Source organism: Mustela nivalis (genome assembly GCF_964662115.1).
Source record: "Mustela nivalis genome assembly, chromosome: 18".
NCBI classification, from domain to species: Eukaryota; Metazoa; Chordata; class Mammalia; order Carnivora; family Mustelidae; genus Mustela; species Mustela nivalis.
In genome coordinates, this window is record NC_139037.1 from 42,627,514 (window position 1) to 42,650,793 (window position 23,280).

The 23,280-nt window shown below is 39.3% G+C and overlaps 2 protein-coding genes across 13 annotated transcripts in view; one reads left to right on the plus strand and one right to left on the minus strand.

The window, feature by feature from the left end:
- Window positions 1-4,355: 4,355 nt before the first annotated feature.
- Window positions 4,356-21,619, minus strand: ZNF382 (zinc finger protein 382). Its single transcript, XM_082709036.1, has 5 exons — window positions 21,528-21,619; window positions 19,184-19,257; window positions 16,573-16,699; window positions 16,206-16,301; window positions 4,356-6,502 (listed from the first exon to the last, which is right to left on the minus strand). The coding sequence occupies exons 2-5, from the start codon at window positions 19,190-19,192 to the stop codon at window positions 5,079-5,081; spliced, it is 1,656 nt and encodes a 551-aa protein (XP_082565162.1). The 5' UTR covers window positions 19,193-19,257; window positions 21,528-21,619; the 3' UTR covers window positions 4,356-5,078.
- Window positions 20,502-23,280, plus strand: part of ZNF529 (zinc finger protein 529) — a 78,634-nt gene continuing 75,855 nt past the window's right edge. For 4 of the 12 annotated variants that reach the window (XM_082708985.1, XM_082708995.1, XM_082708988.1 and 1 more), the window contains exon 1: window positions 21,619-21,821. The gene's annotated coding sequence lies outside the window, so the exon portion shown is untranslated. Of the gene's footprint in view, window positions 20,517-21,618; window positions 22,453-23,280 lie in introns of those variants that run through there. The other 8 variants (XM_082708992.1, XM_082708991.1, XM_082708986.1 and 5 more) reach the window with 5 other exon arrangements.

Below are 23,280 nucleotides of genomic sequence, written 5' to 3' on the forward strand. Positions count from 1 at the left end.
GAGAGAGAGCGAGAGAATGAGTGGGGAGAGAGAGGGAGAAGGAGAAGCAAGCAGGGAGCCCAGTGTGGGTCTTGATCCCAGGACTCTGGGATCATGAACTGAGCTGAAGGCAGACACTTAACTGACTAAGCCACCCAGGTGCCCCAACATCCAATTCTTTAAATCTCTTTTACTCTTTGTCTGCCTTCTGTTTCTTTGTGTGTGTGTACATATATGTTACACACATATATGCATGTATGTACAACAGACATGTATGCACACACGTGTATCTGTGTGTACCACTTAGGGGTTTATGCGTGTACACACACACACAGACACACAGATATGTATATGTGTGTATAAATCCCTAAGTGGTTCTGTTTCTCTGGAGAGCCCAGATGCACACAGCTCCTGAGTTAGAACAGTGAAGGTGTATTGCTGGCCTGAAAACACAGTATTTCTGGTGGTCTTTACTAAAAGATATCTAGAAAAAATTTTTTCCAGGTCAGTTTTTATGGCACATACCAGAGGATGTGTTAATTTTCTCAAGCAACAAAATCACATCTGGAATGCAATTAGGATTACCACCTGATTAAATTTATGATAATCATTTAAGATCCGTCTGTTTCCTGCATAAGCCAAATAAGTGACTGGAACGAGATATGTTGGAAACCACCACTCATCGTTCAAGTCCCTGTGTCATAAATATATGCAATATGTACAGGATTGTGGCATTACTTTTAATACGGGTAGAGGCAGTTCTCCTACAAAGGCTTCCAGTTGGCCTTCGCCACCATAATAATCCTTACCCCACACGTCAGAGAACTATTATGGGGTTCTGTTAGTTGCCAAGTATATCTATTCCAATTATGCATTTGGAACTGGGGAAATAAGATGGGCTGGGAAACCAGTGGGCTCACTGTGAAGGAGCCTTGAGCTAAAATTCCATTGATCACCTGACCTCCATAAGCCCTGACTACAACTGATGGACCATAGTGACAGTAATTCCTAAAAAGTATGATTATTTCTTTTTCCTGGATGCAGCTACCTTGGTAAATGGCCAGTTTCATTTGGAGGATAGGAGAAAAGTTAACAGTATTTATTTGGAAAAGCTCTAACATTATGTTCATTATGCTTGGATGTCTGGCATTGACCTTGGATTGAGATAAGGGCAGAGAGATGTGTGGCACTATTTATTTTTTTTTTAAGATTTTATTTATTTGACAGAGATCACAAGTAGGCAGAAAGGCAGGCAGAGAGAAAGAGAGAGAGAGAGAGGAGGAAGCAGGCTCTCCACTGAGCAGAGAGCCTGATGTGGGACTCGATCCCAGAACCCTGAGATCATGACCTGAGCTGAAGGCAGAGGCTTAACCCACTGAGCCACCCAGGTGCCCCTGTGTGGCACTATTTAAAGTCTAAAGTTCCCCTGTAGGTCCCCAGAGCCCATTTATGAAGTAACTGACTGGATAGCCTATCTTGACTATGTAATGAGTGAACAGAGGGGCATAAATGCCCTTGCAGGGAACTTCTGCCTTGAGCTCTCCCAAAGTAAATATTCACATAGATCTTAGTGGCTCAACCTGGAAATAAATTACAGTCTGCATGTGGATAAGGACACTGGGGAGCTTGCACCTAAATAATTCTGACTCCCTAATTGCTTACCTACTTTTCTTTCTCTTAGTGAGCCACATTCTTTGGTTCTATTTATTTTTTTAAGTAGGCTCCACAATGTGGGGCTTGAACTCCCGACCCTGAGATCAAGATGTGAGCTGAGATCATTGAGTCAGATGCTTAACTGAGTCACCCAGGTACCCTCCCTTTTGCTTTTAAATGAAAGCATTACATAGATATGCTCTGTGGAGTCTTGTCAGTCCTTTGGACTGATGGAATCTTTGCACATGTTAACTCTCTTTTGTCTCATGACCTTCAGTTAGGTGTATAAAATATGAATTTGTGAATTAATTCCTAGTCTATTATATATGTTTGGTAGCAGTAAGTGGAGTTGGCAATCCAAAATCATGTACACTCCTTAGAGATGCCCAAACTTCATTTACCAATAGATCAGTGAGTTCAAAGTCCTCATTTCATATATTTATCCATTCATAAAGTATTCATATAAATTAAGTAAAAAGAACATGCCCAAATTCTTCAAAAGAAACCTTCATACAGGAGTATGGAATATAGCCCAATCCATAGCCCAATCACATCAAAACATAAAATATTGGGCCTGCTTTTTCTAAGAAGCAGCTTATATGTGAACAACTGTTAGCAAAAATTCATTTAGACTTTCTTCAAAGCATTCAAAGTATCTTCTATAAGGACATGGCTGTACTTATCTCCCTTTCTTCTTCTTTTTTTTTTTTTTTTAAGATTTTATTTATTTATTTGACAGAGAGAGAGATCACAAGTCAGCGGAGAGTCAGGCAGAGAGAGAGAGAGAGAGAGAGAGAGAGAAGCAGGCTCCCGCTGAGCAAAGAGCCCGATGCGGGGCTCGATCCCAGGACACTGAGATCATGACCTGAGCCGAAGGCAGCGGCTTAATCCACTGAGCCACCCAGGCGCCCCAATCTCCCTTTCTTCTTTAGAAGGATTTTATTTATTTGACAGAGAGCATGAGCAGGGAGAGGAGTAGGGAGAGGGAGAGGAAGAAGCAGGCTCCCTGCTGAGCAAGGACACTCCCCACCCACATGTGGGGCTTGATCCCAGGACTCTGGGATCATGACCTGAGTCAAAGGCAGACACACCTAACCAACTGAGCCACGTAGGCGCTCCCTTATCTCCATATCTTGATTTTCCTCTGCACCTTAGTTCATGGAACATCAGGGAAATGACCCTGCATAGGATCTTTCAAAAATAGGCTTGTTTCCTCTACATTATCCAGTAGGTCTTTTGGGGCTGTTTTTGTTTTTTTGTAAAATTGTGAAGAATGCATTTTCATAGCTAAGCTAACCAAGTTGATAAATATAATTTACTACCAAAAAATGAGAAAGAAAATAGCATACGAACAATTCATTGAGTTGTTCTTTATGTATGTAATTGCAAACAAAAACTACATCCGATCTTCAACTGTGTTTTAGGATCATTTTTCTTTTCATGTCGAGTATCTACTAGTAGTCACCACACTTTCTCATTGACTCTGAATCCAAATCATACCATTATTTTATAATATAGATACTCAGAGATTATTTTCCTTTTCTTTTAATCAATCCAATTTAATTTTTAAAATGTAACCATTTAGTGGTTCAGGAGTCTGAGAAGGCTTTAGCTGAGCAGTTCTTGCTTGGGGTCTTTCAGATGGTTCCAGTTGGGTGTTAGAAAGGGATACAGTCATCTGAAGACTTGATTAGGTGACCTACGTGGCTCATTCATTTAGTTGACAGATGGTACTGGATGATGGCTGGGAGCTTAGCTGGGGCTATTACCCAGGTACCTACATGTAGACTCTAGCATTATATCAGTATGGTCAGACTTCTTCCTAGAAGCAGCTTTCCCCAAGTTAGAGTTCCAAGCTACATCCATTCCCTTTTTAAAACTTCCCTTTCTTTAGCATAATTTTTTTGATGTTGTATAAGGAATGAGCTATGGCTAGTCATTCTTATGATCAATTTTTTTGTTGTTGTTAAAGAGAGCACGTGTATTGGGGGTTGTGGGGAAGGTTTGAGGGAGAGGGAGAGGGAAATTCCAAGCAGGCTTCTGAGGATGGACCCTGATGTGGGGCTTGATCTCATGACCGTGAGACCATGGCCTAAGCTCAACTGACTGAGCCACCCAGGCACCCCTTATGATAATTTCACTTAAAGAGTTCCGATCCAATGTGAATTCCATGGTGTTGTGTATGATTTGAACTATGACCATAAGCTTTTCCATATTCATCATTTTTATACATCCAGTAAGATATAGGCCATAGGCAAATGCTATTACCCCCTGTTCCTTTACTATTCTTGGAGGTTTTTCTCCAGTCAGAACTCTCTAATGCAAAGAAGCATGCTAGGAGCCTTCCTTTCCTTAATATGACTTTTGGATTTCAAATATGGAAGTTTTGTGGCTAGAGACAACCTCACATTTATTACATTTGTTTGGTATTGTATTACAGTTTGGGCTGTGGCTAAAAGCCTTTGTACATACATTATAATTGGATTCTCAGTTTTCATATTTGTAGAGTTTCCCTCTAGCATGAACTGTCTGCTTGGAACCATCACCATATCACTAATATTCAGTTGTTTTCCTTCAGAGTGAATTATATCATGCTGTGAAAGTTCTGAGTTGTTTGGTAGTGTCTACCAAAGCTGACCAAACATACATATGCTCCAGGACCCAGCAATTTCATTCCTAGTATATACACAAGAGAAGTGAATGCATGTACACCAAATGATAAGTATGTTCACAGAAGCATTATTTATTATGACCCTAAGCTGTAAACAATGAAAAAGTCCATCAACAGTAGATTGGATAAACTGTAATTTAATCATGTGATGGAATTCAATATAGAATAGAAATAAATGAACTTCTGCTGCATGCACTAATGATGGGTTTTACAAACATAATGATGAATGAAACAAGCCATATATAAAAGAATACATGATGTATAATCCAATTTATATAAAGGTTCATAATATGCAAAACCTAATTTCTGTTATAAGTCAGAACTGTGGTAAATTTTGAGGAGGTAACAACTAATTTTTATTTCATATTTGCAATGAGAAATACATACTTCCTTTCTTTTAAACCACTCTTATGAACATTCATACTTTTCTTTTAAAAACACTTCCACTCACAGTGTGGTCCATGGACCACTGGTCAGTTGCTTATTACTGGGTCACAACATGGTATGTAAGGAAATTGAAAACAAGTGATTTTAAATGTTTGTAGAAACTTGACAAAGGAAGTTTATGCCTGCTGAATCTAATAATAAAAAATTTAGGGTTGTATTTTCAATGACTACTATTTGTCTAGTCATTCTTTGTATGTTATATAGGTTCACAAACAGTAGGTAAATTTGTGGCATAATACCTTAAACTGTTGAATATTATATTTGCAAGCTACATCATGTACAGTGTTTACTAGGACTTCAAAAGTTTTTACCAAAAAAGTCATATCCTTTACTGAATTCCCATGGTTTCTACCTTGTGGGTTTTTTGATGTACAATGAGGTTTGACTTACAACTGAAGAACTTCCCACATTCTTTACATTCATATGGTTTCTCTCCTGTGTGAGTCTTCTGGTGGCGAATGAGGTTTGATTTCCTACTAAAGGCTTTCCCACACTGAGGACATCCATTGGATTTCTCTCCTGTATGTATTCTCTGATGAACAGTGAGGATTGCCTTCTGGCGGAAGGACTTCCCACATTCATTACAAATATAGGGTTTTTCCCCAGTATGAATTCTTTGATGGAGAGTGAGGGTTGTCTTTTGGCAGAAGGACTTTCCACATTCACTGCATATATAGGGTTTCTCTCCTGTGTGAGTTCTTTGATGTACAGTGAGGGTTGTCTTCTGGATAAATGCCTTCCCACATTCATTACATTGATACGGTTTCTCTCCTGTGTGAGTTCTCTGATGATCAATGAGGTATGACTTCTTTCTAAAAGCACTTCCACACTGAGTACATTCATAGGCTTTCTCCCCTGTATGTGTTTTGTGATGTCTAGTGAGAGTTGCCTTCTGGCGGAAGGACTTCCCACAATCCATACAAATGTAGGGCTTCCCTTCTATATGTGTTTTCTCATGAAGAGTGAGGGCTGTCTTTTGACGGAAAGCTTTTCCACATTGATTGCAGACATAAGGTTTCTCACCTGTGTGAATTCGTTGATGTTCAATGAGATATGACTTCCTTCTAAAGCTATTTCCACAATAAGGACACTGAAAGGGTTTCTCTTCTGTTTGAGATCTCTGATGCACGATAAAAATAGACTTCCTGCAGAGGAACTTACCGTATTTGCTGTATCCATGGGTTTTCTTCTCAATAAGAGTTTGTGAATGGGCATTGAGATTTGACTTTTCGATTAAGGCTATTCCATCTTTATTGTATTCATAGGGTTTTTCTCCTCTGTGAGCTCTAGTATGTGTAAATAACATTCCTTTCATAAGGAAGGATTTTTCACATTCATTATGATCTAATGATTGCTCAGGAGTTTGAGTCTTCTGATGTTGAATAAGCTCTTGTTTACCACTCAGACTCCTTTCTGTTTGTTTACAGAGATTCACTGTAGTATGAATTTTCTCATTTTTAGTATTGAGGAATGATTTCTCCCATCCATTACTCTCAGCAAACTTCTCTCTTACAGGGCTTATATTTCTACTGACTAATTCCGAAATATTTTTTAAAACCTTTCCATCAGGCTTATATTCACGTAGTATTGTTTTTGACATAATACGGTTCTTGCCTACAGGAAACGTTTTCCCAAAAATATTACTTCTTTCCTTAATTAATCTTTTATGGTTGATGAATATGACTGATCGAGAGTGCCTGTCTTGGTATTCTTTGAACTTCACTAAAGCATCGTCAGCTTTTCCATCTTCTTCTAGAAGAGAATAACAACACTGTAAGTTTTCACATAAATATTTTGGATCGGATGTATATACAAACAACCCATTGTGCAACTGTCTGCCTCACTATCGTGATCTACACAAAGGCCCAAATAAATTACCTCTTGGTAGGGAAAATTCTTATGATACAAACACAAAGCCTGCTACACAGTTAAAATGAGGAAAAAATGGCACAAGAAAAGAACACTTATACCTTTGGCATATTGTTAATATAAGCTACCTTGAGCAGGTATAATAAACACAAGGACAAGTAAACAGAAGACAAAGGATGATGAAAGTGGGATTGTTCTTGGAATGGGCAGATTCAGAAATAAGGGAGTGAGCTTATTAAGGGTACTAACCAGTAAGCAAGGAAAATGTTCAGGTAGAAATGAAAGCCTAAATATTATTCCCTCATGCCTAAATATGTGTTATAAAATACTTTCACTTGTTTCTTCCTCACTTGCATGTATCCCATCCATGGCAAATGAACTTTCTCAAGCACTCATTTCCTAGTGTTGAGAGAAACACTGTTTATAGCCTAGGCCCTAACTTTCCACACAACTTAAATTCTCCGGAAAGGGAAGACTTTGAGAAACCTCTTTCCATTAGGAATTGTAAAATAAACCAGAGAACAAAGTATACTTAAAACATGAATATAATCATTGTTGTATTCTGACTGCTGGTACCATCAATTTTTTCTTCCAGAAATGGTCAGTAACTAAATTCTCCTGACCATCAATTCTAACTTTTCCTCCTTTTATTTGCTGAATTACTCTTTCAATTTTCAGGAATGATGGGTTTACATTTTCCTCCCAATGCAGTAACATAACTTAACTCCATTATTTCCTACAGGGGATGTGAAGGCCTAGATTCCGCAACCATGTGCTTACAGCACTAATTGATTCTTTATTTTTCTTTCTTTTTTAAAAACTATATTATTTTTCTTATAATTTTTGGCTATATCTTATTATTGTTACCTTACCACCACCCATGTCTAGTAGGGTAATTTTAAATACGGATTGATGAGTCTATATATATTGTAAATAAGACACAAGTGCCATTGACTTGTGTCTTATTTACCATAGCCCTTAACTGGTAACTGCCCGAGTATTCATCAAAAGGTAAATGGTAATACTGTGTCATGTATATATACAATACAATACTACTCACCAATAAAAAAAAATCTGATACACAGTGGAAAGAGATGAATCTCATTTTTCAGAGTGAAAGCTTTATGCAAAAGAGTATATATTATACAATTCCACTTACGTGCAGTTCTAGTACACACTAAAACTAATCTGTATTAGTAACTAGAGTTACATCATCTTTCTAAGACCCACAACCACCTTCAGAGACATTCTACTATTGATTTATCCAAAAGCCTTCATATATTATTTGCATCCTTTAATGTACAATTTATCTGAAATTAGATTATAATTATAGCCTGGACCATCCATTTCAAGAACTCTTTCAACAATCTGCTATTTTAGTCTGAATATTATATGTAAAATGCTTATTTGATAATATTGCCTTCCCAACTAAAAGTTAAGCTCTTGGATGTCAATATTTTATTGACTATCTTCTGAGTATACATTAACACCTGTTTATCTGAGATAAAGGAATGTGATCGTAGCATGTATATTTAAAAGAACTTATCATTAAATGATTTCTGAATCGATGAGAAAGATGTTTTCCTTGCATAGTATCAAGAGAGGTAACTGGGGCGCTTGGGTGGCTCAGTCATTAAGCATCTGCCTTCAGCCCAGCTCATGAGCCCTACATCAGGCTCCCTGCTCAGTGGGAAGCCTGTTTCTCCCTCTCCCACTCCTCCTGCTTGTGTTTCCTCTCTCAGTGTCTCTCTCTCTGTCAAATAAATAAATAAAATCTTAAAAACAAGAGAGAGGTAACTATTGAATAGTCTCTATTACTACAGTAAGAAAAAGTAAAAGAGAGAACCTTATTTGGGGGAAATGTTAACTGGATGGGGAAAGAAGTTTGATCATAACAGAGGATGCACCTATTCATAATTTTCATATATGAGTAGAATATGAATGCAGCAAAAAAGGAATTGACGTGGCCTGGAGTAGTCCAGGAACATTTCACGGAGGAAGCAAAACTTGATCTTTTAACTAAATGATATGTAGTATTGTATAGTGAAGAATATAACCTTGCGCAAATATAACCTGACATTTGCCTTTGGCTTCTGGGAAGTAATCACTAAGCCCTTGGAATAGATATTTGTTTGCCTGGGAGCTTTTGGCCAGCCAGAAAATCACAATGTAATTTAGGGAGGTCTTTGACCCACACCAACAGTGTGATTTAGGGTGGGTGCTTCGGGTCACACAGTATCAGCCTGAACCTCTCAAGGGGCTAGAAGCTGAGATTGGCTACATGTACAGTTAATCATGCCTAGTCATGGAGCCCCAATATAAACTCTGGACAATGGGCTCAGGGGATGCTTCCCTGGCAATGTTCTGTAGGTATTGTCACACCAGCAAGGTAATGCTGTCCATGATTCCATAGAGAGAGGTCTACTAGAAGCTTCATGTTTGGTACCTTCCTGGACTCTGCACTTTGTGTTTAGCTGATTCTAATCCGTATTTTTTCTCCCGTTATAAACCATAACTATTACAGCTTTCAGCAAGTTCCCTGAGTCCTTATAGCATAGTGTTGATATTTGTGCTAGGCTTGGGGCCTCCTGAACTTACAGTTGGTATCAGAAGTGAGGGTAGTCTTGTGTATACTACTGTACCCTCTAAGTTGTAGTTGTCTAACTTTGCAAGTGTCTACATGAGTATGTAGCAGCTATCACACAGTGAAAGGTCCAGTTGTGATGAATAAAATCAATTGTATGGAATACACCTGGGAGACTAGAACAAAGAGAGATGAATAGAATTCTCAGTCACAGAGAGAAATAAATTTGGAAATGATCAGATGGGAAATTTTTGTCAGAAGGAACTTAAATTTTATATAATAAGTGATATATTTTTGGTATATTGATAGTATAAATGGAATAACTAGGTAAAAACCATGGCAAATCCAAATAGTAATTGCAGCAGTTACTGAAATAATATGCTCTCCTTTTGGAAGAGGTCGGTAGCAAATGAGAATATGAGAATAGATGTAAAGATATTTCAGAGTGAAATAACACAAATTGTGGAGAGATCATTAAGTATAGCAAAGATGAGTGCATCTGGGTGGCTCAGTTGGTTAAAGCCTCTGCCTTTGGCTTGGGTCAGGATCCCAGGGTCCTGGGATCAAGCCCCACATCAGGCTCTCTGCTCAGCAGGGAGCCTACTTCCTCCTCCCTCTCTGCCTGCCTCTCTGCCTACTTGTGATCTTTCTCTGTGTCAAATAAATAAATAAAATATTTTTAAAAAAAAGTATAGCAAAGATGATGGAAGCAACCTGATACTAGAAGGGGCTGACTATGGGGAAAAAAGGAAATAGAAAGAAATAAGGATAAGATAAAGACAATGACTATTATTTCTGATAAATCAATAATCAAAAGGATGATACAACCGATTGTTGTATTGCTGTAGGCAGATCAAAATATACACTAGAGTTCAAATGGGAGAAGTGGGCTGAAAAAGCATATTTGAAAGCCATTCACATAAAACAAGAAAACCACACTTGAGAATGGATCAGATTATTATAGTTTACAGGACTTTTTCTAAGAGAGAGAGAATGCACAGACGTGGAAGTGGTCAGGGGGATATGCAGGGGGAGAAGGTGAGAGAATCCCAAGCAGACTGCCCTGAGTGCAGAGCCTAATAATACAAGGCTTGACCCCACAACTGGAGACCAAAACCTGAGTGACCAGAGTGGAAACTGAGAGTCGGATGCTTAATTGACTGTACCACCCAGGTCCCCCAACTCATAGGACTTTTATAAAGTCAAGGATTAAAGATGAAGAAAGAGCCTTTAAGGATACCAATGAGAGACCACTGAAATAATTCAACTTATTCAGTAAAGTATTTAATTTCCTAGGCAATAAAGAAGGAGGGAGGAAAAGCAATGAAGATGTGAAAAGGCACTTGGGGAAATAGGATTAAAATGAGTTAGTGTTTTTTACCCAAATCAAGGCGGGTAGGCATCAGGTATCTGAGCACTATGCCATGGAATGCAGAAACTTACTGGAAATAAATATATTGGAAAAAAGTGATACTAAAATTATCTTAGGTCCACAGTGTATGAATTTTGAAATCTGATGGCAGGTGTCATGGTGAAAATAGGATGTGAGCCTGACTGCAAGAAACAGTTAAGACATTGCACAGGGAAAGGAAGGAAAGAAAATGAAAACTAAGAGGAAGAAATATTAGACAATGTTTTCTCTGTTTTTTTTTTTAAGATCTTATTTATTTATTTGAGAGAGAGACAGTGAGAGAGAGCATGAACGAGGAGAAGGTCAGAGAGAGAAGCAGACTCCCCGTGGAGCTGGGAGCCCGATGTGGGACTCGATCCCGGGACTCCAGGATCATGACCTGAGCCGAAGGCAGTCGTCCAACCAACGGAGCCACCCAAGCGTCCCTCTCTGTTTTTTTTAAAAATAGATTTAAGAATACCTAATAAATAGGAGATTAAATGAAAGAAAAAAGAGAAAGAACTGAAATGTTAAAGACATGAAAATCAAGAAGAAAGACCTAAACCTAAATCCCAAAATGTGATTCATGGACCTTAGTACATGAGATCCTTATGTGAGAGGCAGGGAAGGGGAGAGGCAGTCCACAAAATCAAACCTTTTGGTTTTGATCAAAAAAAAACTTTTTGTTAATAACAAAACTCCATTTGTCTTTTTAAGCTGGGTGTCTCATTAGTACTTACAGAATTTTATTTTATGAAGGTTTATGACATAGGCTAATGTCATGAGAAGATTTTCACTACATTTCCTGAGAGGAGGCGACATATCATGCTTTGTAGGGCCACACATAGAAGCAGCAGGCTTGGTCAGGAGGCAGAAAGGAGAGAGTGGAAAGCCTAGCCAAAGCCTTTTTGGGACTTGCTTGCATGGGAAAGGCAAAGCAGGATAGGGGAAACAGTCTAAGATTGGCATTTTTGAACAGTATTGGAAGCTATGGGTTTTACAGGGGTGGTCTATAGTTGTGTAAGGTACTGGCCCCAGGTGATTTAGGGGCCAGAAAATGTTGCCTTGGTGTGTGACAGTTAGGTAAAGGAGGTAGTTGAGGGTATGGACTTGGGATTGGTTGGTTTTTGTATGAAAGGTGGGCTTACCAACAGACTGCCTACTCTCTCTACAGATTAGCTAGCTCTGGGAGGGGCAATCTCTCCCCAGCCAGCAAGGCCTTCCAAAGTTGTCAAAACATCATAAAATATAAAAGATAAAAAATATGATTAATACAGCAGGTAAAATGCTGGCACATCAGCAGAAATGAAAACACTGGCACCAATCTATAATAGTAATCACTACATCTCTATTCCATAAGAAAAAAGGTGTCATGTAAGTCTATTTTTGATAGAGCAGGAAAAAATCATTAATTTTATTAGATCTCCATCCTTGAGTACACATATTTTCAATATTCTGTGTGATGATTAAAGACGTGCATGCATGAAGCACTTCTGTTGCATACCAGAGTATAATATATTTTGTGAGGAGAAGTGCTGGTGTAATAATTTGAGTTGAAAACTGAATACAGGGCCCTCTTCCCCTCCTGCTGCATCCAAAAACAGAATGTTCCTGTGAAACTTTTCATAAGCTGAAATGGCATAAAGTGAAGAAGCAATTACCATTAATTTACACAGAAAATTTTTTGAGCATTCCCAGATCCAAAAAAATAACCTTTCCTCAGCTATTCTGACACATCTTGCTAATCAATGTGCAGAATAAATTGAGACAAAGCACAGATGCTCAAAACTATGGCAGCCTGATGCTGATGAGATGCTGAGTGTAGTTCTGGGGGAGGAGCTTAACTAGGCCTCTACAGTTCTCAGCAAAACAAACAAAGTGCTATTTTTGCTTTTCACCTTGTTTTATTAAAGCAAAGAATCCTCTTCAGATTTTTTTGGTTAGTGAAGACAGGTACTAATGGAGATCTTTACGAAAACCAAAGTGGCATAACATGAACTTTCAAAAAGCAGGGAATATCTGTATCTACTTTTTATGGAAGAGCATTTATTTGAGAGTACAACTGATTATTATTCACACATGGGTATCTAGTAGACATTTTTATTAAGATTTTATTTATTTATTTGACAGAGATAGAGATCACAAGTGGGCAGAGAGGCAGGCGGGGGGGGGGAGCAGGCTCCCCGCTGAGCAGAGAGCCCGATGCAGGGCTCGATCTCAGGACCCTGAGATCATGACCTGAGCTGAAGGCAGAGGCTTTAACCCACTGAGCCACCCAGGTGCCTCTAGACATTTTTTTTTTAAAGATGTTGTTTATTTGTCAGCAAGCACAAGCTGGGGGAACAGCAGACAGAGGAAGAAGCAGGCTCCCCACTGAGCAAGGAGCCTGATGCAGGACCCTGGTATCATGACCTAAGCTAAAGGCAAACACTTAACTGACTGAGCCGGGCGTCCCTCTAGTAGATATTTTCTTGAACAATGTGAGCATGTTAATTCAAGGAAAACATATGCTAATATTTGTGACCAATGATAAAATCCACGCTTTCAAATAAAGGTCATTTTGTTGGAAAGCTTTTATTTGCTACTGTGAGCTTGTCAGCTTCCCAATTCTTAGACTTTTTTGATGATATTTCTGATGATATTAACAAATGTGGCCTGTGGTATTTTTTTTTAAATTAATATTGTATATAGAAATACATTAAAATTTGGAAGATCTTAGATGTCACTGAACTGTTACTTTCCAAATGATTAATACATAATATTACCGAAAATGCATGGGTAAAATACCCATTTAAGTAGACCACTGGATTTTATTTAACAGTGTACAAAAGTTCATTGTTATGATTTCAGGTTCTATATTGCAACTAGCTGTTCAGGAACTACCAATTGTTACATTTGGGTGTAGTATTAATGAAGAATATCTATGACAATCTAAATAGGCTCTTAAATATGTCTCATTCAGGGATGCCTGGGTGGCTCAATTGGTTAAGCATCTCCCTTTGGCTCAGGTCATGATCCCAGGGTTCTGGAATTGAGTCCCGAATTCCATCGGGCTCCTTGCTCAGCAGGGAGCCTGCTTCTCCTTCTGCCTGCCACTCCCACTGCTTGTGTTCACTCTCTATTTTTCTCTTTCATCTCTGAAAAATAAATAAAATCTTTAAAAAATATATATATATTTCTCATTTCAACCTACATATGATGCATGAAGGAGGCTTTCTTCATATATTTCAACTCAAACAATTTTTTGCAACAAATTGAATACAGAATCATATGTGAAAGTCAGCTACTTATTAAATAAATTTCAATTATGTAACAATTCCACTTTTGTCACTATTTTTTTTTTCTTTTGGGAGATAGTTATTTTTTGTAAAAAATGATTTTAAGTCAACATGTAATAAGTATATTGTTTTAAAATGATAAAAAAAATTTGTTTTAACTTCTTACACATTTCTGGTAAAAGCTGAAAATGGTACAGTAACTTTTAAAAGCTGACAGTTTCTAAAAAAGAGAAATATACACCTTTATAATGAATGAGTGATACCACCTGCTAGGTGTTTACTGAGAAGAAATAAAAACTTGTTCAGAAAAAGATGTTTACAACAATGTTCACAATAGCTTTATTCATAATGGCCCCAAACTGGAACATTTCAAGTGTCTATGAACTGGAGATGTGTAAACAAACTGGTATATTCATACAACTGAATACTATTCTATAATTAAAAGAAACTACTTAAACTACTGCAAAAACATGTATATATGTCTCACACATTAAGCTGAATTAAAGAAAATAGATATGAAAAAGGTATGGATAGACAAAACTAACCTATGCTGGTAGAAATCACAAGTGTGATTGTCCTAGTGGAAGGGACTGACTTGGAAGAGGCCTGAAGGAACTTAATGGGTTAATGGAAATGTTCTTTATATTGGGTATGACATACATGGGTTTATGCTTCTGTCAGAACTGAAAGACTTCACACTTAAGATCTCCACATACAGGGGTGCCTGGGTGGCTCAGTGGGTTAAAGCCTGTGCCTTCGGCTCAGGTCATGATCCCAGAGTCCTGGGATCGAGCCCCACATCAGGAGCTCTGCTCAGCGCTGAGCCTGCTTCCCTTCCTCTCTCTCCGCCTGCCTCTCTGTCTACTTGTGATCTCCATCTGTCAAATAATAAAATCTTAAAAAAAAAATTAAATAACCCAAAATTGGGGTTCCTGGGTGGCTCAGTGGGTTAAAGCCTCTGCCTTCAGCTCGGGTCATGGTCCCAGGGTCCTGGGATCAAGCCCCTCAATGAGCTTTCTCCTCAGTGGGGAGCCTGCTTCCTCCTCTCTGCCTGCTGCTCTGCCTACTTGTGATCTCTGTCTGTCAAATAAATAAATAAAAACCTAATGAATGAATGAATAAATAAATAAATATTTAAAACCCCCAAATAATGGGCACCTGGGTGGCTCAAAGCCTCTGCCTTTGGCTCAGATCATGATCCTGAGATCGAGTCCCGCATCGGGCTCTCTACTTGGCAGGGAGCCTGCTTCCTCCTCTCTCTCTCTGCCTGCCTCTCTGCCTAACTTGTGATTTCTCTCTGTCAAATAAATAAATAAATAAATAAATAAATAAATAAATAAATATCTTAAAAAAATAAAAATAAAAAAAATTTAAAAACCCCAAATATAAAATAACAGGTGTTAGTGAGGATGTGGAGAAACCGAAACCCTTAGGAATGTAAAATGTAGCCATTGTGGAAAACAGTATGGTAGTTCCTCAAAACAGTAAACATAGAATTACATACGTTCTAGCATGTATATACATTCTGGGTATATACCAAAAAAGCTGAAAGCAAAGACTCAAGTAGATATTTGTATGCTCATGTTCATAGCAGCATTATTCATAGTAGCCAAAAGGTAGAAGAAACTCAAGTGTCCACTGCATGAGCAACATATGATATATACATGCAGTTGGAATATTTCTCAGCCTTAAAAAGGAAGGAAATTCTGATATACTACAATACGGGTAGACCTTGAAGACATTATGTTAAATGAAAAAAACTAATCACAAAAAAAGGTAAATACCCCATGACTCCACATTTATGAAGTACCTAGGCAGATAAATTCATAGAAACAGAAAGTAGAATGGTAGTTGCCAGAGGCTAGGGGGAGAAGGTAATGGGGAGTTATTTTTTTTTTTAAAGATTTTATTTATTTATTTGACAGAGAGAAATCACAAGTAGATGGAGAGGCAGGCAGATAGAGAGAGAGAGGGAAGCAGGCTCCCTGCTGAGCAGAGCACCCTTTGCGGGACTCAATCCCAGGACCCTGAGATCATGCCCTGAGCCGAAGGCAGCGGCTTAACCCACTGAGCCACCCAGGCGCCCCAATGGGGAGTTATTTTTGAATGAGTACAGTTTTAGTCCTACAACATTTAAAGAGATTTGGAGATGGATGATGGTGATAGTTGCACAATGTAAATGTGCCTAATGCCACTGAACTATATGCTTAAAAATGCTTAAGATATTAAGTTTTATGTTATGTTTATTTTACCACAATTAAAAAAATAGATCCCGCAAAACATTTGAATGTGTCAACTACCTGAGTCCACTGGATTTGCTCTATACAGACTCACCAAGGTCGCTCTGACTTGGAAAAATTCTCTCCACTGTCCACGGTTCTTCTCCTTGTTCCAACTTGCGGATCATCTCGGGCTTAGTCATGTGAAACCCTGGTAGTAAAAAATGAGACTTGGTATAAGCTGCTTGGGCTTCAAAACTACTGAAGGAAGAGAAAGATAGAGCTCTAAGGTGACAGACAAGGTACGCATTAACACCTTACCAAGTTAATACCTTGCACTAGGCAAGTGAGGACCTAATCACACTGTCTGCTAACAAAAAGGGAGTCATCACCTCTGATCTCTGAAATCCAAAGTTCCATATGCTTTAGAAATTCTTGAAAGGAGATGTATGATGTTGAAAGATTCAAGGAATTTTCCTTACCAACAGAGATGAGATGGCAGTAGTTTTCCAACATGACATCCCTGTAGAGGGCCTTCTGTGCGGGATCCAGTTGCTGCCATTCCTCCTGGGTGAAGTCCACAGTCACATCCTTGAATGACACTGATCCCTGTAAGGGCATACTCTAGTTCATCCTAAAGTGATTGGAACTAGTGAGAACTAGATATTGGAGACCATGTTCAGTGGTCAGACTAGTTTTCTTATTTTGTGTTTTCTACTGTAGAAATTTCTCTCTGATAATATTTACTTGTTATCTCATGCTAAAAATATATAAGATCATACTATTTGCCTTAAATGTGACTGGTTGCCTGGTGGACCAAAATGAATAAAACCCTGGCCTTGCTCATGAAAAGTTACTGGTTACGTGAGAGGCATACATATAAATACATACACTCAACAGGTATTACAGATGAATGACAGAAATATGTACAAGGGAAATGCTATGAAGTGAAGAAAAATTTCATTTTGTATTCCAAGGCTTCACTGAGGACATCAAAATTTTGTCCTCACAGTGAATTTGTTTTGTACAGTGTATCTGCTTTTAAAATTCATGGGGAGAAGAAAATTAGTAAATTGAGGAAATAGCAAAAGGCACAGTATGTTAGGAAAGAGTCTTTGTGCTCTAAGAAGAAATATAGATCAAGGTGGGCAATGAGCATGTTTATGGAATAATACTAGAATTTTCCTACAGAGCAGTGGTCTTAAAAATGTACTGAGAACACTCTCAACATATTTATATTTATTTATAAGGCATCAATCAGCATTAAAGGCAATCCACAGAGTTGATGATCTGCTCCTGAATATGATCTGTTAATATTTTCCTTCCTTTCAATATATTGTCTTGTACATTCCATTCTAATGCATACCCCTTTGCTTGTTCTGCTGCTTTGTGGAGTATAAAGAAAGGCTAAATAGCACCTATGTTATCTGATAAAATTTGTACTTCAAAGGCAATACTCTTGAAGACTGGAGAAGGCTTGAGGTGTGTTAAGTGGGAAAGAAAATTAAGTAACCATTGTTGGAGATGTTTCCTAGATTAAGGTGGTATTAGTGGTCTAGAGAGGAGAAAACTGGTTAGTGGATAATGGGTTGCAAAAGAATTGGTCATAAATTGGTTGTAGATTGACAAAAAAGAAGCATAGCTCTTGGGTTACCTGTATAGGCAAGTGGGGAGGTGCTGAGACTAGAAAATGGAAATGGAAAACAGAAGAAAGAATAAGCTGGACCAAGGAGGTAATGAAGTAAACCTTGGAAATGTACTTCAAGTGTCTTTGGGACACTCAGGTGGTCCTAACTTTTGGGGATTGGATATATGATTCTGACACTCTGAATGGAAGTCTAGGATGGAGAGAGGTATTTGAGAGTCACTAGAATTAGATCAGTATAACCTTTAGAGTGGATCTGTGCATAGAGAAAAAGAGACAGTGAAGAGAAGAGAACAAATTGGCATCTGGGGAAAATCAGTATTTTTTAAAAAATATTTTATTTATTTATTTGACAGACAGAGATCACAAGTCTACTGTGCAGAGAAGCAGGCAGAGAGAGAGGAGGAAGCAAGCTCCCCACCAAGCAGAGAGCCTGATGCGGGACTCGATCCCAGGACCCTGGGATCATGACCTGAGCTGAAGGCAGAGGCTTTAACCCACTGAGCCACCCAGGCACCCAAAAATCAGTATTTTGAAGATGGGTAGATGAAGAGGAATTTTCTGACAGACATGAAAATAGGGGAAAGTGCCACCTTTGATTCAAAGTAGAATGTTTCAAGAATGGACTAGCATATGCATTTCATTCTGCTGCACCCACATATAAAAAATAAGAAGAAACTAAAAAGATAAGAAAAAAATCTGTAACAGCATTGAAATACTGGAAAGGTTTTCACTGGCTGGCCACCGTTTTTATGAATTGGATAAAATGGACAGGAGGACCACAGAAGTAGAATGCAAAATCATAGTTTTCTGTACAAGCATGCAAACAAATCTCTATCTTGGAAACCTCACACAACAAGACAGCTTACCACAAGCAAATAATGTGATTTACCAACTCTACCTCTCATTGTATCATTGCAAAACCTAGGTTATTGGAGATGATCAAAGCTTTTCCATGTCTGTTCCTTGACTCCTCACAACTTAGATCTCAAATCAGTGTCTAGACAAGATAGGTTCATTAAAGATGGATAGATTCAGTAAAGTAATATATTCCCTTTTAAATCAAAATAATACATTGCTGTTCTAGCAGTACTTTTGTGAGAAGACTAAGGAAGGAGATGATGAGTAATATACCAACTCAATATGTAAACATTAGCTACACCTAGGAGGTACACGTGCAAAGGCTTATGTTTATCTGATTGGAATAAGAAAAACTGGGAAGAGGTCTGCAACTAGGTGGGGAAGGTAAGGAACACAGGATGCAAAATTTAGGGATGTAAAACCCTAAACGCACTCCTCACATTTTATGCTTAGGCCACTTGCTTGCCCTACTGATGACCAGCTTCATGGAAGCAATGGCCAACATCCTGGAAATTTAAGTTAGGGAAGCAAATGTTTATATCACCTGAAAACAACTTATTTCAGAAAGAGAGGAAACATCATCTCACCTGAGGCATCGCTTTGAGATTTGCAAGAGATGAACCTTCTCTTTTGAGCCTTTCTTTTGGAAAAGGGAAGAATCCTGAGAAGGCAGAGATGAGAGGATACAAAGAGCATGTGAAATCATATTTGACTTAGATCTCCCAGAATAATTCCGTTAAATCTGCATCGATTTTCACTGTTGCAGCACTTGCCCACTCTGTGTACCCACACGTATCCAGGGTGGTGATTATTTGAGAAAAAGGGCAAATCCTGTTCCCTCGCCACCAGAAACCTAGTCTCTTCATGAATTAGAATGAATCTGGGCAATCTGTTGTTGGTGGAGAGAGAGAGGGAACATTGTGCTTTTCCCTCTGCAGCTCTACCTTCCATCTCCATGGAAGACAGGTTTGTCATATATTTCCAAATAGTTCTTCATGGACTTTCTACCAATTTACACTGTTAGTATCAGCACAGGATAATACCTCCTCATACCCTGATGAATGCGGTTAATAATAAATTTTTAATCTCTGCCTAATAGATATATATTGTAGTTCTAGCTTACACATTTCTTACTATGAGAGAATAAGCTCCTTTTATTTCTTTTCTATTTCTATGATGGCATCTTCTTATAGTATGTCTATTTTTCTCATGTTTTAATTTCCTAATTGATATTATCTTTTTTATTTAGTAAACTAACCCTTTATTTTAAATTAGAAATAATTTTTCTTAGTTGCTTCTATGACTATTAAAGTGTTTTTTACTTTGTGAAGCTTTCTTTTTATTATTATTATTTTTAAAGATTTTATTTATTTGACAGAGAGATCACAAGTAGGCAGAGAGGCAGGCAGAGAGAGAGGGGGAAGCAGGCTCCCCGCTGAGCAGAGAGCCAGATGTGGGGCTCGATCCCAGTACCCTGGGATCCTGACCCAAGTCAAAGGCAGAGGCTTAACCCACTGAGCCACCCAGGCGCCCCCCCTTGTCCCTTGTGAAGCTTTCTTTGTATGTTTTCTTGTTTAGCAATACTACAAATATATAAGTAATCCATATTTTTTCAATTAATGTGAAATGGCATCCCTATCATATATTACATATCCCTATATGCTTGAGAATATCTGAACTTTAAATTCCTCCACTTAATCTTTATTGATTCACCTGTATCATAGTGATAAGCATAATTATTGAAAATTAACTTACTAATTTACTAATAGCTAATTTAACTATTGAACAACACTTTTTAATAGTACAGGTATGGAACTAGAGAAGAAATTGATCTTTCCTCTCTGTAATGTAGGTTTCCTGGGGAGAGGATGATACCATGCTAAATGAAATCTAAAGTACTGACTGCTACGTTTCTCACAGGTTAGTGAATGTTTTAATTAGCAAACTATTTTAACTATTAAAATGAGACTGGCCTTGTGATTAAAAGTATACCAAGTACTTTTTTATTGTCTTAGAATGCCTGAAGAAGCTAATGACCCTGCCATCGATTTCATCCAGAAGCAGGAAACCTCACGCATACATCAGTGTTGAAAGTACTAGTTATGGACAAAAGTTGTTTTTTACTGCTTCCTATTCATGGAGCACTGTTAATTTCAACACATTGGTTTTAGTTTACATAGTGTTTCCCTGTATTGAATCTTACCATCTGGGAAATGAAATCTTACCTCTTCCTTTCCAATACTCATACCTCTATTTGCTAAATTGCTATTGAGGTACAATTTTGGAGGCAGGCTTAATGACCACTCTTCAGATAATCACATCTTAAAAACCCAACTAGACAGTGGTCATGCAGTTTTTCAATCACAAAACCATCACAAATAATAACAGTAGGTTACAAACACATGCACAGTTACAGTCAACCAAACTTACTTCAGAAAACCCCCATCTCACAGTACCCATAAGTCATTTACCACCTCAGACAGCACACTGCATATAATTCCAGGCAAAGTCACAAAATCACTTTCGTTTCTTCATAGTCCCCTATAGTATCAAGCAGGACTCACACCTACTCTAAAATTAGACACATAAGGAGGAAATCCGAGGCAGCTACACAACTCCGTCCACTTTTTACACACATTCGGTCCCAACATCTCACAGATAGCAGGCACCCAAAACGCAGCAGGTTGGGCACAAGAGGCCGCCTCAATTCGGGACACAAACGCAGCGCCTGCTGTTTGAGGCCCCGCTCCCAGCGATCGAGCTTCCTCCGCGTCAAAACAGACAAACCCCTCCCCTCGCGGAGCTCGCTTCAGGTCAGACCTGATTGTCACCCTCAGGGTCACGCCCACGGGCCACGCCCGAGGCCCCGCTCGCACGGATCCGAGTGACTGGTTACCGTGGGCTCGGTTCCGGTTCCCTCCTCAGAATTACCAAGCCGGGCTTGAACTCCCTGTTTCCTCCCTGGCCTTTCCTCCGGGACCGGATAGCTAGCCTGGCCTCTCGGTCCGAGCACCGGGTTCCCGCCTCCTTAGGAGCCCCTAGGACCTACCAACCTCACCCCCGGCCAAGGATCAGTCGTCTGCGCCTGCGCACTCCCGCGTGGGCCGGAGCTCCCAGGAGTCCGCGGGGCGGCGCGTTAGTAGCCTAACTGTGCAAGCTACCGGCTCTCGGGGCTGTTTGTGTCAACGTCCGCGCTTTTCCAGAGTGGAAAAGCGTTTCTCACAGGTTAGTGAGTTAGTGAACTTCATCCTCTGTTCATTTTCCTCTAGGTTTACGGTCACAGTTTTCCGTGTGGTGAGTTGAAGTGACCCCGGTCCGGGGGCGGGAGGAGCTCCCCGCGGGAGGTCCGGAGTTTCCCAGGTGCGTGCGTTACGAGCAGGTGGAGCAGGAGCGTCAGGCCAATGTGGAGAAGGTGATTGTGCGTTTGTGTGAGCGTGTGTGCGTGATTGTGTGACTGAATCGGCGTGGGATGTGATCATGAATGTGTGTGTGTGCGCGCGCGCGCGTGGTGGGGAGGCTGAGTGGTCCAGATTAAAGCTCCTGGGACTGTGTGGGGGCGGAGCCTTTTTTTATGACCATGTTCAGTTGTGACTGTGAGATGGGTTGTACTTTAAGTGATTCCATGACAGCGCTATTGTGACCAACCGAAGGCTAATCAGAATTGGCCTAGTGTAGCTTTTTTATTTTTTAGATAAGGCAGAGCTTCATTTTTGCATTTTTGGTGCTGAGGAATCTGTGGACAAGATCCCCGTGTGACTCAGTCTGTGCCTGTGAAAGACCTCGAGGCTCTAGTTAACCACAAGGGACCCCCCCCTGTTCTGAAGGACGGCCTTTGTTGCCTTCATCAGTGCACGCTGTATGTATTATCCAGCCTACTGCTTGAAGGAATAAGAGTACAGTGAGTGTAGCCTATTCTTGACTCAATTTTAAGTTCCACTTGGAATTTTTTGTATTGGGTTTTCTTTCACTGCCTCTATCATTTCATCTTATAACCACACTGCACAGAAATGCTAGTTGCACAAAAATGGCTGTCAAAGGGAAGTTGAACATTTGAGACCTAGAATGAAGGTTACTACTAAAAAAGCACAGCCCTATGTTTATTGTGGCAATTTTAGAGTTGGAATTGCCCCCAAGGCAAGGTCCTGGGAATACATGATACTGAGGCACCAAGAATAGGATTACTTCCTGTGAATCTGCCCCTTAGCTCTGTGGGGTCAGGCTGCGTATTGCAGATCCATGGCATTTTTATAGCTCCGTTGACAGAAAACTGCTGTGAACATAGAAACAGATTGCAGTCCCAGGTCTCAATGAATGTGAATTTTCCTTATGGTACAGGGAACAGTTAACAGTATTCCAGTCTTTCTCATACCTCCATTAGAGTGTGCTTAGTACATATCACGGGGGCTTGTTAGTGATGAGGAAGTATATTCTTGTTTAGTCTGTCTGGGCTCCAGGAAAGGCCTGCTGTGTTGTGCTTCCCTTTTCTTTCCCCTTTTTGCTGTATTCCAAAGAAGAGCAATGAGAGGAGAACATTGTTATAGTCACACATCTCAAAGCCAAGCTAGAAGTCATCTTGAGCTTTCTCTTTGTTTTGTGAAATTTCATTTTTGTTTTTCAGGATACAGAATAACTTCATCTTAAATGTCTGCCAAATAGTGACTTATACATTTACCTGGTCTCTAGG

Coding starts and splice junctions, on each gene's coding strand:
- ZNF382 (XM_082709036.1), bottom strand. Junction 16,302..16,572: donor CTGCCATCTCATCTCTGTTG/GTAAGGAAAATT, acceptor TTTTACTACCAG/GGTTTCACATGACTAAGCCC. Junction 6,503..16,205: donor TCCAAGTCAGAGCGACCTTG/GTGAGTCTGTAT, acceptor ATTCTCTTCTAG/AAGAAGATGGAAAAGCTGAC.